Genomic DNA, 15,063 nt, shown 5'->3' on the forward strand with positions numbered 1-15,063 from the left:
ATAAGGCTGTTTTATTATCATTTGTGTGTTTACTGGAGTAGCACTTTTAATTTCCTTCAAGAACTTTTCCTTTGCATTCACAACTTAGCTAACTGGCTCAAGAGACCTAGCTTTTGGCGTATCTTGGCTTTCAACATAACTTCCTCACTAAGCATAATCATTTCTAGCTCTTGATTTAAAGTGAGAAACAGGTGACTGTTCCTTTCACTTGAACACTTAGAGGCCATTGTAGGATATTAATTGGCCTAGTTTCATGTTGATCATATTCTTTATGTTGTCATGGTTCTGTCATAATTCTTTTAGTTCTATGTTTTAATAGTTTTGGTGCTCATTACCAGTACTGTTGCTTCTCCATTCCCGAGTTAGTCTATCTCCTGATTGAATTTCATTGTCAGGCAGTCTTTTCAAGTTACAGGTACTGCATGCATTCTTTGGGTTCTTATACACTTCATTGATTCAAAATATTTGTCTTTTGTTTTTATATTACTTGAAGGATTACTTGGCTAGGTATAAAATTTATCAGTCACACTTTTTTCCCCCTCAACTTTGTAAATGTTGTTCCATAATCTCCTAGTGTTTGATTGGCTGGATTTCTTTGTGCAATGTTTTCTCCTTTTATTAGGAAGAATTTGTGAGTATTATAGTCTCTGAGTTTCAATGCTTGCTGTTTTCTTTAATGCTTGAGAATGTCTGTCTATTGCTTTCGTTCCTGAAAAATAACTTGTTTGGGAACACTTTCATTAGAACTTTGTGGTCACTGTTTTATTATTTTGGGACATCTAGTGTTACTGTAGAAAAGTCTGATTTTTCTCCCTCCCTCCTTGAAGGCACTTTTTTTTTTTTTAAATCTAAAATGCCTGAGAGTTTTCTTCCTTATTTTTGAAATTCAGTAATATAAACAAGGTATATCTAAGTGTCACTTATAATCATTTTTCCCTAAATTATAATATGCCCTTAGTTCTTCTAAGAACATTTTCCTTGTTTATTACCATGAATACTTTTTTTTGGTCAAATTATTAGATCCTCTACTTCATGACACCAGTTTTTTTAATACTGAATTTTCTTTTGTTCTTCGTATGTATTCTAATTGCTTTGATTTTGTCTTTTCAGATGCTGTGATCATCTGAAGGCTTTCTTTTTGTCAATAATTCTGTTTTCTCCAGTGTCTGTCCTGTTTTTGATATTTTAAATGAATTAATTGGTTAAATCATTGTGTTATATAGGCTCTAAGTTTCTTTAGCACTACAAACTGCATTTTCATCTTATTCTGCTTCTTCTTGCTTTTGAGCTTGTTTATTATAAGGTTGTATTGTTTTCAAGTTCTTCATTATGATGAAGTTGTTGAGAATTTTCTTTAGTTTTTATTGGGTTGTGTATCCTTCCAGAATGGGTTCTTTGCCACTTGTGTGCCCTATTCATTTCTTCATTTTGTGTTCTTTCTTGCTTTTTATTCCCTGTATGTGTGTGTTTCTTTTTGTCAGGCTGTAATACATATGCATACATGTTTCTTCTTGATATGGGAGAACTTCTATGTGGTGCTGATGGGAAATATTTTTAATACTCCACTCTCCTTACCCAAGTTTGTTTTTCTCCTGAGCCCTAGTTTGAAAGCTGTATATTGTTGGAGTGGAGGGAAAGAGAAGGGAAAAGTGGTGATTCAGAGAGCCAAAGGGGGCAATGTGGCTTTTAGGCTCTGCTCTCTTGAAGTACCAAGTATCTCACTCTTGGGTCTGCCCAACTGCTTATGAATAAAATTCCTTTGCCTTGTATGGGGACATCATTCGACCTCAGACCTCTCATTTCTCTTTGTTCTGAGCCCTAGAATGTGACCTGACCTTCTCCTTCCCAAAGCATGGAGATGGTTAAAACTCACTCTTGAAATTTTTTTGTTGACTTTTCCCTGTGTTGCTTATTCATTCCTCGGCTCTACTTTTTGCCATTTTGGAGTGTATTTCTGGTAAGTGTTTAGGATTTTGTAAACTATTTCCCTACAACCTCTTATTGGAGGTAGGGGTAGAGTTGGGAATGACCATCAATCACCTATAACTTTGTTTCTTATTTTGACTATCAGTCTTCAAAATTTATGGCAGGCTCTTTTATATTTGGTTGCTGCTAATAAAATGTTGGCCTTTTTGTTTTATTTTTTATTTTTTGTTTTATTAGATTTTGAAGAAGGGAGATTCTAAAATGTAGTTCAGGTTTTCTCAGTGTCAGCACAAATAACATTTTGGGTTGGATCATTATTTGTTGTGAGGGGGTTGCCCTGTGCAGAGTAGGATATTTAACAACATCCCTGGCTTCTACCCACTAGATGCCAGTAGCATTCCCCTAGTTAAGACAACCAAAAACATCTTCAGACATTGCCAAATATTCCCTGGGGAGAAAAGCACCCTGGTTTGAGAGCCACTGATCAATTTTGTTCATTCATCTTTACTCCTCCTAAATACCTACATCCAAATTTTAAATAGATCTTTCTCATGTAGTCTGGCAAGTATTATATCAAAGATAAATACCAGTTTTAGAATAAAGCATTAATATACTCTTGCATTTCAACTTAAGAGGCAAATATTAACAGTAGGATTTGTAAACTATTTATTGGAATAAAAATCAATGAATTTTTAAAAATTACAAAATGATTTATGTATGTTAGATATTTTACTGAGTGAAAAAATTCATGCTTTTTTAAATGACTTATTGTTTGGAGTAGTGATACAGTAGGTTTAATTTTCCCCCTCATTAATTAAAATCATGTTTTAGCCAAGAAAGTGAACAAAATTCTTATTGGCAATTCAGTTGTTTCCCGTTTTGGAGACTGACACTCTCCAGTTCTAAGTTAAATAATCGTCATGGTAAAGTAATTTCCTTGAAAAGAACGGACATTGATTCAGCCCCTGTTACTCACAAATCCTATTTGAGTCAAATTGGAAAACTATTAAGTTTTTGGGAAAAAAGTCAATAGGTATCAGGAAACCATTAGATCTTGTGGCCCTTGCTATATCTTGCATGAGTAATCACTGTAAACAGCTGACAGGTATTTCATTGTTGACACCGAGTGATGCTTGGGGGACCACATCTTGTCAGAGTAGGTGGACAGCTTTAGACGTTGGAATGAGTTTGATTATCCTTGTTTTTCTCCTACACTCATTCTTTTAGACAGCCCTGTCACTAACTGGGCCTGTGATGCTTTCAAAAATCAAATACTTTCCTTGCTGTCGGTTTTCTTTTTCTTGCGTTGTGGCATACTAATCAGGGTATGTGGTTTGGTACTGAACCAATTTCTGTCAAAAGCAAGTTTTAATTTATTATTTAGGAAAAATTTTTCCTAAGACCCAGGTTTTATACAGTACTAAATAAATAGTGTGAGAAATAATTAGTAATGCCATAGAGTATATAATTTTACTTCTAGTTCTACACAGATTGCAAGTAAATTTTTTTGGGGCAAGTGATTTTGGAATTATCTATGTTTTGTTTTCCTTTTCCTTTAGAGTGATAATTCACTATTTATGATTGAATGATTATCATATTAAAGAGGTGAGAAAATAAAAATAAGTCTGATGTGCACAAAGCCATACTGCTCAAATTGTTTGATAATATCTGTTAATTAAATTATTATGGCATTGGTAGAAGAATGATGTTTTGTTTATATGTGGTTAGAATTGGTCTTTTTTAAAGGAAATAACGAGAGATGGAAATGGAATGGGTATAAATAGTAAAAGGTTCTGTCACTATAATTCCCTTTTGCTATAAATAGTTAAAGGTTCTATCACTATAATTTCCATAAGAAGATATATGTGTTTACCTGTTAGTTTTATCAGGGCAAATTAAAACATGGATAGAATCATGTTTCTCAGTGTGAAGAAATATTTTTATTTGATGAATATTATATATTTTCAGGTGCAGTGGCTTCTGTGTTTTGGGTTGATGCTGAATTAGGGAGTGATATTTACCTTGATGGTAAGTTAAAAAACAGTTTTCTTTTATCTTTCTTGTTTTTTTTTTTTTCTGAGACAGAGTCTCACTTTGTTGCCCAGACTGGAGTGCATGGAGTGCAGTGGCATGATCTCGGCTCACTGCAACTTTTACCTCCTGGGTTCAAGTGATTCTCCTGCCTCAGCCTCCCGAGTAGCTGGGACTACAGGCGTGCACCATCGTACCTGGCTAATTTTTGGATTTTTAGTAGAGACGGGGTTTCGCCATGTTGGCCTGACTGGTCTTGAACCCCTGACTTCAGGTGATCCGCCAGCCTCGGCCTCCCAAAGTGCTGGGATTACAGGCATGAGCCACCACACCCTGCCTCTTTTGTTTTTAAGTAAAATCTTTATGGTTAAGCTTATTGTTGTTCATTCATATTATAACTTTAATTCCTTGCATTGTTGTTCTTTTCACACTTTAGTTTAATGATGAAATCTTTGTTCATATAGATTAAAAAACCCCAGACAGTGGTGGAACTCGATGTCACTCAACTTCGAATTTAGTGCTTCCACTAAGGTTTTCTTTAAAAAAAAAAAAAAATGCTTTGTAGGTTTTCTGTATCCTCTGTTGTTTGATTTATGCCCTTAATATAATGTTAGAGCCTTTTATTTTAATCCGCCAGGCAATATGAGGATCATATTTTTGCTTTTATTTTCTCTTGAAGATAAGAATTAAACACTCCTCCCTTACTTTATTTACCTGAACACTTTTGGGCAATGACATGCCTTCATTGAAAATATATTAGAAACTTTCTTAGTTAAGCGACTATGTTTTCTCCCTTTCTCTTTCCCTTTTTCACCTTTTTAAAAACCAGTCGAAATTTTTTACTTTTTCAAAAGTAATAATCATTAAGAAATTTAAGAATTATTAAGCTGGGCCCCATCATTGAGCTCTAATATATGTGGCAGGTAACTGGTTGAATTCCTTAGGCATAATTAAACTCATTCTTTTGTTATCAGCATATATTCAGAGATTGCAAAATGAATTGGTAGTTTGGAAACTTAGGCATATGTTATGTAAAACATTTATGAGTTGGATTTGGATTTGGTGAGAGATGTTAGGAATGATACCTTAAGATGTCTCATTCTTTAGGCAATAATTTAAATCTTAAGAAAAGTCTTGATTTTGATTATGTGAAAATAAACTAGAAATAACCTGTCTTATGTACTTATCACATTTGACTATGTTATGAAATTTGACTTATATTTTGGATTGTAAGCTTTTTCAGTGCCAAGGAAATCTTATTTTCTTATTTATTTAATTTAACATTTTTATTTGTTTTATATCTTCTCTAGTGCCTTAAAGTAGTGCTAGCCACTCATGAAACACATTGACTTATTACTGGAATTTAATTAAATGGCAGCACTGGCAAGAGAAAAAAACAGTACATTGTTTTATTGAGTAGTATTTGTGAACTGAAATAGGTTAGTTTTAATTTTCATTCTGAAGTATGGTTGCATAAATATTAATAAACATTCTTTTTAAAAAGTGATTAAAATGTTTTTTCCTTTGTAGGTATCATAACTATTGTGGATTCAAAATATGGATTAAAAGTAAGTTGAAAGATTGCTATGAGTGGCTCATTATTGAGAGCTGGGAATATGGGGATTGATTGTTTAATTTTCTTTATGTTTGTATCTGAAATTTTCTTTAACAAAAACCTTTCTCAAAAAGATATCCTGAACAATAGGTGAAATTTGTGTTTTAATTATTAGTTTGTGTTAAATATTTCTTTTCTATTACTCTGAGTTTGAGTTGGTGATAAAATTTGGAATTATAATTTGTAATAAGCATATGGGGTTAGGATAGAGTTTGGTATGTATAACTCTTCACAAGGATTCAACCCCAATATTGGTAAGTTTTTCTGTTCCATAGAAGAAGCTGAGCTTGATAAAGCATCTGAGATCTTATTTTTCTTGTTAAATTACTATTAAACACACACTGGAAATGAGTTTTTAAAAAATATTGAAGACCTAGGTGATGGGTTAATAGGTGCAGGAAACCACCATGGCACCTGTTTACCTATGTAACAAACCTGCACATCCCGAGCATGTACCCTGGAACTTAAAATTTAAAAAGTACATATCGAAGAAAATCAGGATATACACATAGGATTAGTAAGAAGACTCTCTCCATTAAAAGGCATCTTGCATCACTTCTTGGTCTTTTGGCTGAGATCAAGTGTAAAAGACATCCTGCTATGAATGTTTTTGTTAACTTCTAAGGTCCTAGAATGCATTTAAATGAGGTTTAATTTATAAAATGCATTTAGTAAGATCTTTAAAAGTATGTTGTTACATACAGTAAAATGATGTTTCTCAACTTCCCAAGTGAAATACCACTAAAGGCAGAAGAGAATGAAATCATCCCACCCACTGACCCGTTCCCAATCTGAGCATATGGATAGGGCCCAAAGCAGTAAGTTCTTAGAAGTTTAAATTCAGTGTTTAAAAATTAGTGTCTGTTTTGTATCCAACCTCATATCTGAACGTGTTAATTTTTTTTTTTTTTTGAGACAGAGTCTCACTCTGTTGCCCAGGCTGGAGTGCAGTGGCACCATCTTGGCTCACTGCAACCTCCACCTCCCAGGTTCAAGCGATTCCCTTGTCTCAGCCTCCTGAGTATCTGGGATTACAGGTGCACACCACCATGCCCAGCTAATTTTGTATTTTTAGTAGAGACCGGATTTTACCATGTTGACCAGCCTGGTCATGAACTCCTGACCTCAAGTGATCCACCTGCCTCGGCCTCCCAAAGTGCTGGGATTACAGGCATGAGCCACCACGCCCGGCCTGAACTTGTTAATGTTTAAGTTTGCTTTTTTTTCCCCAAATCTTTGCTGAAATTATGCTCTAAGGGGATATGTCAGGTTTGTCAAATAGCTACCAATACCTCTTCACTGGGTCTTCTCTCCCTCGTTGATAGAGTGCCCTAATTTGAAAAGTTTGGAAGAAAACTCCTTTTTTAGAGTTTAAAATCTCAATTTATGAATTTATGAATATAATTTAAGAATCAAAGAATGATCCCAAATACAGTATTACAGTTTCACGCAGAAAAATTCCAATGACTGTTGGAAATCATATTTCTTGCAAAATGCTTATGGAGGTAGCAAAAAAGCCCCAAATTATTCATTTTGAATGTTTATTATAGGCATGTTTGAATCTACCTCTTCCATAAATTTATTACAAAATTTGATATACCTATGTGACAGATAACTGCTAAGACATTTTTTTTTATTTTGATAGACTGAAAATGCCATGCCAAAAGTCAAACTGTTTATGTATTTTATGATTATAGGAATAATTTTATATGTATAGTTGGGTATGGAGAAGAGTTAAATAGAATCTATTATCAGCATGATAGAGGCCAAAAAAACAAAGCAACATTCTGAATAATGCAAACACAGTAAACGTTTAACCTCCTGCTACCTTGATAAAACCTCTTAAATTATTAAATCAGTATACCTACACAAAACTGACACACTGTCAGGATAATGGAAACTTTAGATTTTCTAAGTCGGATGCCAGATAAATAACTTTGCCTTGATATAAAGAATTTTCCAACTTGTCCAATTCCTCTGGTTGCAAAGCTTGACCTCAGTAGCTGCTTGTGATTCAGAGAATTCTGAGGCAGTACAAGTAATGACACTTGGATAATGGGCAGCAATTTAAGAATGTCATGCTTCACAGAGCCAGCCCATCACAAGTAAATTTGAGAAATGGTACCCTGTGGCCAGCCAGCCAAATTGAAACTGAAGTGGTAATTGATATCATGGGGTATCATGCTAATAGGATTGTCACCCATTGATCTGAAATATTCATTTTTTAATCATAGGCAAAGAATTGGACAACTTAAAATGACAGCTCTCTATTCTCAGGACTTGACACCCAGGCTACTGACATTGTTCTTTTCAGTTCCACAAATGTGACAGCATTTAATGCAATAGAAGCAATGAATGAAGTTACCCAGAGAAGGTCAAGTGAGAGGTTTCTTCTTGGTTCCTCTGTTATATTGCACAATCTGTTGAAACAATTCAGTCAGAAAACAGTTAGCTTGGAAAAGATCAGAACAATAAATAGACTGACATTATGCAATAATTTTTTAAAAACTAAAATAGTGTTACATCTGTAACCAATCCATTTGAAAGAAATAGTTCCTGCTGCTGCTTTTTAAAAATGACACCAGACGTCTTTGACACTAGATTTATTTCCACTCTGGTCAACAGCAGTGTTCTTTCATAGCCAGTGGGTTTTAAGATAGTTTTTTCTTTTCTTTCTTTCTCTTTTTTCGGTCCTGCTTCTTTCTTTCTTTCTGCAGAAAAGGACACCCTATAGCCCTTCATGAATTTAGGTCTACAGTGGTGTTATTTCAGAGAGTTCCTTTGTTTCTCTCCCTAACCCCCCCAGCTTTATTGAGGTATAATTGACAAGTAAGAATTATATATATTTAAGGTATACAATGTGTGAAATATAAAACAATCGAGCTAGTTAACCTATCCATCACCTCACATTGCTATTTTTTTGAGAGGGGGTGGTAAGAACAATTAAGATCTATGTTTTAGCAGATTCAAGTATACAATAGAATTAACTACAGTCATCATGCTGTAATTAGCTCTCCATGACTTATGCATCTTGTATAACAAACTTTGTATTCTTTGACCAACATCTCACACCACTCCCCTTTAATTTCCTTTGTTTCTTGTGGTAAGTTAAATTGGGGTTTTGATCCTTAGCCTTTTGAATATGTTGGATTAATTAGTATCAAAATTATTTTTGTCTTTTTTGATATATAAGCAAAAGCCATAGTTGTTAAGCAGAGATAAGGAATACTTTGGACATCTATGTAGTATAAAATATTTAAAAAATATTTTGCAAAAATTTTTTCTTCACTTATACAGGTGGAATAGAATGCCAAAATTTCCATTTTGTTTTATTTTATAAATGAAAGTCATCTGACTTAATGACCAAATGGTATATAATGTATTATTGGAGAATGTTCTTTTGAATAGAAGACATTGATTTTATACTTTTTGCAGAGTTTGACTTGGGAAGGTAGGAAGTCACATGAGGGAAATGCAGGGCTGATGTCTAAAGAAAATAAATGTTAATATGCACTTATTTTTTAAAATGTTTGTATAGCTTTCCTATGGGCATAGAAGAGGACATTTATCTCTTCTGCTATAATTATATATGATTACATATAATTTTAATACAGCTGTAAATATTGGCAGGCTCTCATTTGGGGTGATTTTCATTTATTTTTATATTTGATACTTTCTGACTGCCTGGAAGTAGTAAAACGTTAGTCTACCACTGTTAGCTTTGAGTGAAGAATTCTAATATTTTGGAGAGGTAAATGCATTTAAAACATTGCACATTACCTTGTGAAACTAACATTGTATTAGTTACATTTAGGCATGGAAATGCAAAAACAAATCTGTAATTCTTCTGTCATATCATTTTTATGCCTCACAAACTCATAGCCAAATAACCCCAATTTCATATGTTAAAAAAGCTTTCATAAGGTCAATAATATAATATCTTGAAAAATATTTCAGTTTAAAAAGAATTTTCAGTACTATAGGATCATTCAGAGGCAGATGCCTTGCCAAAAATATATCATTGTTAAGTAGATTTACTGCTTAATGGGAAGAGATTTGTTGCTGCATGTTAGATGGCATTTTTCATGTAACATCTTTTATGTATCCCCACAACAGGAGGTGTTAATTACAATTCATTCAACAAATATGTCTTGAGCCTTTGTGCCAGGCACCATTCCAAGGTCTGTTAGCAGCCTCATTCTCTAGAGGCAGAGTATATAACAATAGGACTTGTTGTAGCCTCAGGCCAAGATGAATTATGAAAAAAATATTAAACTTGATCTTTTGGCATGGAATGATTTTTGATACAATACTTGTCAAGTTCTGTGACTTCAATAATTGCAGAGTGGATCTGCAGTTGAATTGAACAAGATTTTGCCTGAAGTAGAAGTATCATTGCCATGATTTTATTTCAGTTTTGTTTTCCTCAAAATAGAATTTGCTGAACTTTTAGAAGGAAAAAATGTTTCTTCTATAGACCTAATCAAGCTTGTTAAATAAAATTATTACCTGCTTGCTCTGAGGTTCCAAACTATTCAGATACCCCTAATGATCATCTCCCCGTGAATTATGAAACTGGTTTGGCTCTGATATATGGTTATTGACATTTGTGTAGCATTGTACACAGACTGATTTTATGTGGCATAAAAGATTTCACAAAGACTTTAAAATTATGTTCATTTTACTTGATGGGTGTGTGTTCAATTAAAAAAAAAGTCCCTGTGATTGTATATAAAATATAGTATCCTGTGATGATGAGGGTGTTAGATTTAGTTTCTTCCTTTATAAATGAAAATAGCCATCTCCCATAATTATTATGAAAGCTAAATGAGAAAAATGTATATAATTTATAAAGTTAGATTCAAGGATTTAATTCATTTGTAAAGTTGGCTTCAAATATAGAGTATTACTATAATCTAGTTGCCTCTAAACCTCAGTAGCCAGCTTTTTATTGTGACAGGGAACCTCTATTGAGGTTTGAGGTAATGAGGGTAAAAGTGTAATTTCCCAGAGAAGAAGCTTGTGATGTTGATGATGTTAGGGATGTAAACAGGATTATGAGGGGGGGAAAAAAAAAACAGACAACAAAACTTGCCTCCAGAGAGATGAAAACTACCACTTGGGCTCTAAGTCAGTGTCAAAATATTTTTTGGAGTTAGCCTGACTCTGGAGAGGTCAGTAAAATAAACAGTTGCACTGAGAGGCCAGATTAGCAAGTATAGGTTTCTAAATGATAAACTGCTTTTAGGCTAGAATCAGGGCTGAATCAGCCTTCCCACCACTTATTTGTTTCTAGGGTGTTTGAAAGGCCTAGTACTGAGTTCACGTGGTGCATGATTGTGGGCTGGGGTGTAGGGAAGTATTTTAGATTCTAATATGGGGGTTTGGTGTGAAGGGAAGTATATTAGATTCTAAGAAAGTATATTTCAGTGGTTATCCTTTTTTAAAAATAAGTAATAATGAATATTTAGAACCAGAACAGTTTTGTAAGAAGGAAAATACCTAAAATCTGAACTGTAATCTTCTATGTTTTTATGACATTATGTGAATCAAAGGGGTTTTCCTTTTAAGTAAAAGAAAAGGTCAGGAGTATGAAATCCTAAGCGCTCTTCCTCCCCGTATAAAACCCCACAGGTTCACTTGTAGAAAAAAATTGCAAATGGGGAAGAAAAATGCTTTCAGCTAGAAAAGTTAGTTTTGGATTTGTGTATTCAGTAACAGAACATGTTGAAGTTTTTATTAGATGCAAGAAAATGTCTCTAAAGTAAAATCCTTTGTGTTGACATTAGATTTTTTATTGTATTATAGTAACTTTATTCAAACTTTTTTTTGTTTAGCATTTAACAGAAGAGAAACCTGATGGCCTTATCAATGAAGCTACTAGGTATTCATATTTAAAGTATATATTGATTGCTGGCTAATTGTAAAGAGAAAAATCACTAAGATGAAAACCAAAAACAAACTAAGAAAATTTAAAACATAGTCAAGGAAAATTTATTTTCTTTTTTTCCCTTAGTTGAATTATTGCTATCTATTTATAATGATCTCATAACTGAACTTTTACTTAAAGTCATTTTTGTCGTAGCATAAAGTGAATGCTGAACACAGGAGTTCTGTAATTTTGAGGAACTCGGGAAATATTAACATTTAAAAATATTTTCTTGTCATACAATTTCTTTGGGATTGAAGATTTTATATATATATATATGTATAATAATAATAATAATTATTTTTTGAGACAGAATCTCACTCTGTCACCCAGGCTGAAGTGCAGGCTCACTGCAACCTCTGCCTCCCAGGTTCAAGCGATTCTCCTGCCTCAGCCTCCCAAGTAGCTGGGATTACAGGCACCCGCCACCATGCCCAGCTAATTTTTGCATTTTTTTAAAATTTATTTTATTTTATTTTATTTTTTTTTAGTAGAGATGGGGTTTCACCATGTTGGCCAGGCTGGTCTCGAGCTCCTGACCTCAGGTGATCCACCCGCCTCGGCCTCCCAAAGTGCTGGGATTACAGGCATGAATCCACTGCGCCTGGCTGAACTTAAGTATTTTTATAACATTTTTCCTTATGAAAATATGGTTATTATAGAAAATATAAATAAGCCAAATAGAAAATAGCCAAATTGGATTTGTGATGTACATACTGTTGAAACCTGCTCTTTCAGTGAACTAAAGTTAATTTAGTTTTGAGAATTTAGTTGTATTCTTTGAGATAAAGCATAAGACCCTGAATAATTGAGGAAAATTGAAAGAATTTCCAGTTTTACTATCCTGTTAATAGAAAATAGAGCTTCTGATTATTATCATCTACTTTGTTATCTAGCATTCAGTCAACTGGATTCTTTACAGAGATAATATACAGTATATTTATAGTGATAAAGAAGACATATGGGCAATATCCTGATATATCTTCTGAAGTATAGCTTATTTTTTTTAAGAAATGGAGTCTTGCTATGTTGCCCAGGTTGGACTTGAACTCCTGGGCTTAAGGGATCCTCCCTCCTCAGCCTCCTAAGTAGCCAGGACTACAGGTGTGCTCTACCATGCCCAGCTCTGAAGTATAGTTTTAAAAAACCTGTTTAATACAGTTTTTAGTATTAAGTGAAGTTATTCTATTTCTTTGAAAATTTTGGTAAATATTACAGTATTTTAGTAGGTAAACTCTTCTTCTTTTTACCATATTGGATATCTGAATTTTATGCTTTTCTTCACAAAGAAAATTATGAGTTTAAAATCATCCTTTTGATTGTAAACTTTTTGAGACTTATCTTTGTAGCACAAGAGTAGCAAGTAACAGAACTTAGTAAATACTTTGCGAATGGGTAATGTGAAATCTGAACTTGCATAGTAATGAATACAATTCATTCACATTGAAAAATTAGCGGATTAGGAGTAAACTGAATCACTCCTATAGAGCACTATATAATTCTTAACTGATATATTGATCTACGTGAGGTGTTTTTATTTATTTTTAATTTGTTAACATTTCTCTTTTGATGTATTAATCTGCATGCGTGTATATTATTTAAAATTTCTTAACATTTCTTTTTGTTTGCTATTTTAGGCAAGTTGCTTTGGCAGATATCATTCTCATTAATAAAACAGACTTGGTGCCAGAAGAAGATGTAAAGAAATTAAGAACGACAATTAGGTACAAAATGATAAGTGTGTTAAGTGCCTACAGATCCATATTGTATACACAGAATATTTTTTACTCTGATTGTTGCCCTGTAGAAACTTAAGGTATAAGGTTGACCTGCTTCAAGAACGTTAGGGAATCACATATATTGTTGACGGCTAATTGTTATATAAATGGTAATACATAAAATTAGTCCCCAGTGCTTGCAGAATATAGTTCACAGTTAATAGACTGATATTCAGGGTCTTCTCACTCCATCTTTCTTTTCCTGTCTTCTCTTTGACTCTTTCCTAATGTCAATCTTCCCTAACTTTACCCAGGATGGTTAATTCACTTTCCCATGGATGCATCCTGTCAGTTCCTGTCTTTACTCATAATGTATTCTCACTCTGCCAATCCCTGAGTTCTTTCTTGTTCTGTTTTTTTTTTTTTAAATTTATTCTATAGAGCCTATTCTGTCTCTCCCCACTTCCTATGTGAAGTCTTCCCTGACTCAAGTGGTCTCAGTTTTCTCTGAACTCTTGTTGACTTCATCTTCCTTAACTGTCAACCATGCCTTGTCGTCCAGCTTGCTTTAATATCTTCTTTGTCCATAGCCAAGGCTGATCAGCATAGGACAATCAGGACAATATGAATGATGCTCAAATACGTGCTAACAGTCATTTTGCTGACTGTTCTGGAGACTCCCATTCCTTTTGAAAACAAAGATGGACTTTTCAAATGAGGTTATAGTTCAGGGGCTTTGTTTTGAATTATTTTGTAAGACCTGAACTAATAAAAGCCCTATACAGAGAGACATTCGGTAGCTATTATTATTCGTTATGTTTAATGTGTACAATGCTTTGAGCGTGATGGCTCAAAATTACTATTCTTAGTATTTATAAGTTCTACTGACATTAGATTTTGAATCTGTCATCTCAGTTCATATAGTATATATTATAAATTGAATCAATAAAGGTAAGGCTCATTAGGAGATTATTTGCCATGATTAATGATTGTGGAAGAAAGAAATTCATATTTTTTCCACATATTTCATCTTATTTTAATAGTAATGTCCTTAAACTTTACTATAAAAAAATATAATGTCTCCACGTGGAGGGTAGGTCTTGTTGCGTAGTGTTAAAGATCACAGACCTTGGAATCTGCTTGGGTTCTAATCCTTGGTCTGTTTCTCATTGTCTTCTTAGGGAGCTTATTTACCCTTTTAAAGCCTCCTCTGTAAAAGGCATAATGCCTATCATAAGTTTGCTTTGAGTATTACATGAGACAATGTTGGTAAACTTTGCACAGTGCTGACACATAGTAAGTGCTCTGTTAGCTATATTATGTAATTTTTTTTCTTAGCTTACATAGTAAGTTCAAGGTATAGTAAAAAAGGGAAGAAAGAAAAAGATGGCTGATTTTGAAAAGGAGAAAGTGATGAATGAAGATTGCTTTTACATTTTTTGACACTGGTCTTCTAATCTTGTTTCTCTTCATAAATCTTGTGCACCATTGTGATTGCTAAGAAGAACACAATCTATTTAGCAAACGTTTTTGGCATAAAAGGAATGATAATTATTACTTGACTTTTATATCCTTATAGAGACCTAAGCTAAATCTCTGACACTGACAATATTGATTATTAGCCAGCTTGTTAACAGTACTAGAAATGAATTTGGAAGAAGCAATTTGATAAATTACACACCCTTTTGGCTTTTACCCTCCCTTTATATCAGACTTGTGACTGACTCAGAATGATATTTGGGGAGGTGAAAAAAGGTAAACATGTTTGAGAGGAATTAGCCATCAGACTAGAGTGTATTCAAAAAAGAAGATTTAAGAATTTTGTAAAATAGTGGAGAGACTTG

The 15,063-nt window shown here is 33.6% G+C and overlaps 1 protein-coding gene across 21 annotated transcripts in view; it reads left to right on the forward strand.

Moving 5' to 3' along the window:
• The window catches only part of ZNG1A (Zn regulated GTPase metalloprotein activator 1A), a 46,877-nt gene that overhangs the window by 11,227 nt on the left and 20,587 nt on the right, over nucleotides 1-15,063 (forward strand). For 14 of the 21 annotated variants that reach the window (XM_063594042.1, XM_055092220.2, XM_055092221.2 and 11 more), the window contains 4 exons: nucleotides 3,895-3,954; nucleotides 5,488-5,525; nucleotides 11,410-11,456; nucleotides 13,139-13,225. In XM_063594042.1, coding sequence (XP_063450112.1) covers nucleotides 3,895-3,954; nucleotides 5,488-5,525; nucleotides 11,410-11,456; nucleotides 13,139-13,225 — 232 coding nt within the window. The remainder of the gene's footprint in view (nucleotides 1-3,894; nucleotides 3,955-5,487; nucleotides 5,526-11,409; nucleotides 11,457-13,138; nucleotides 13,226-15,063) is intronic. The other 7 variants (XM_055092222.2, XM_055092225.2, XM_063594043.1 and 4 more) reach the window with 1 other exon arrangement.

The sequence above is a fragment of the Pan paniscus genome, chromosome 11 (genome assembly GCF_029289425.2).
Source record: "Pan paniscus chromosome 11, NHGRI_mPanPan1-v2.0_pri, whole genome shotgun sequence".
Lineage (NCBI taxonomy): Eukaryota > Metazoa > Chordata > Mammalia > Primates > Hominidae > Pan > Pan paniscus.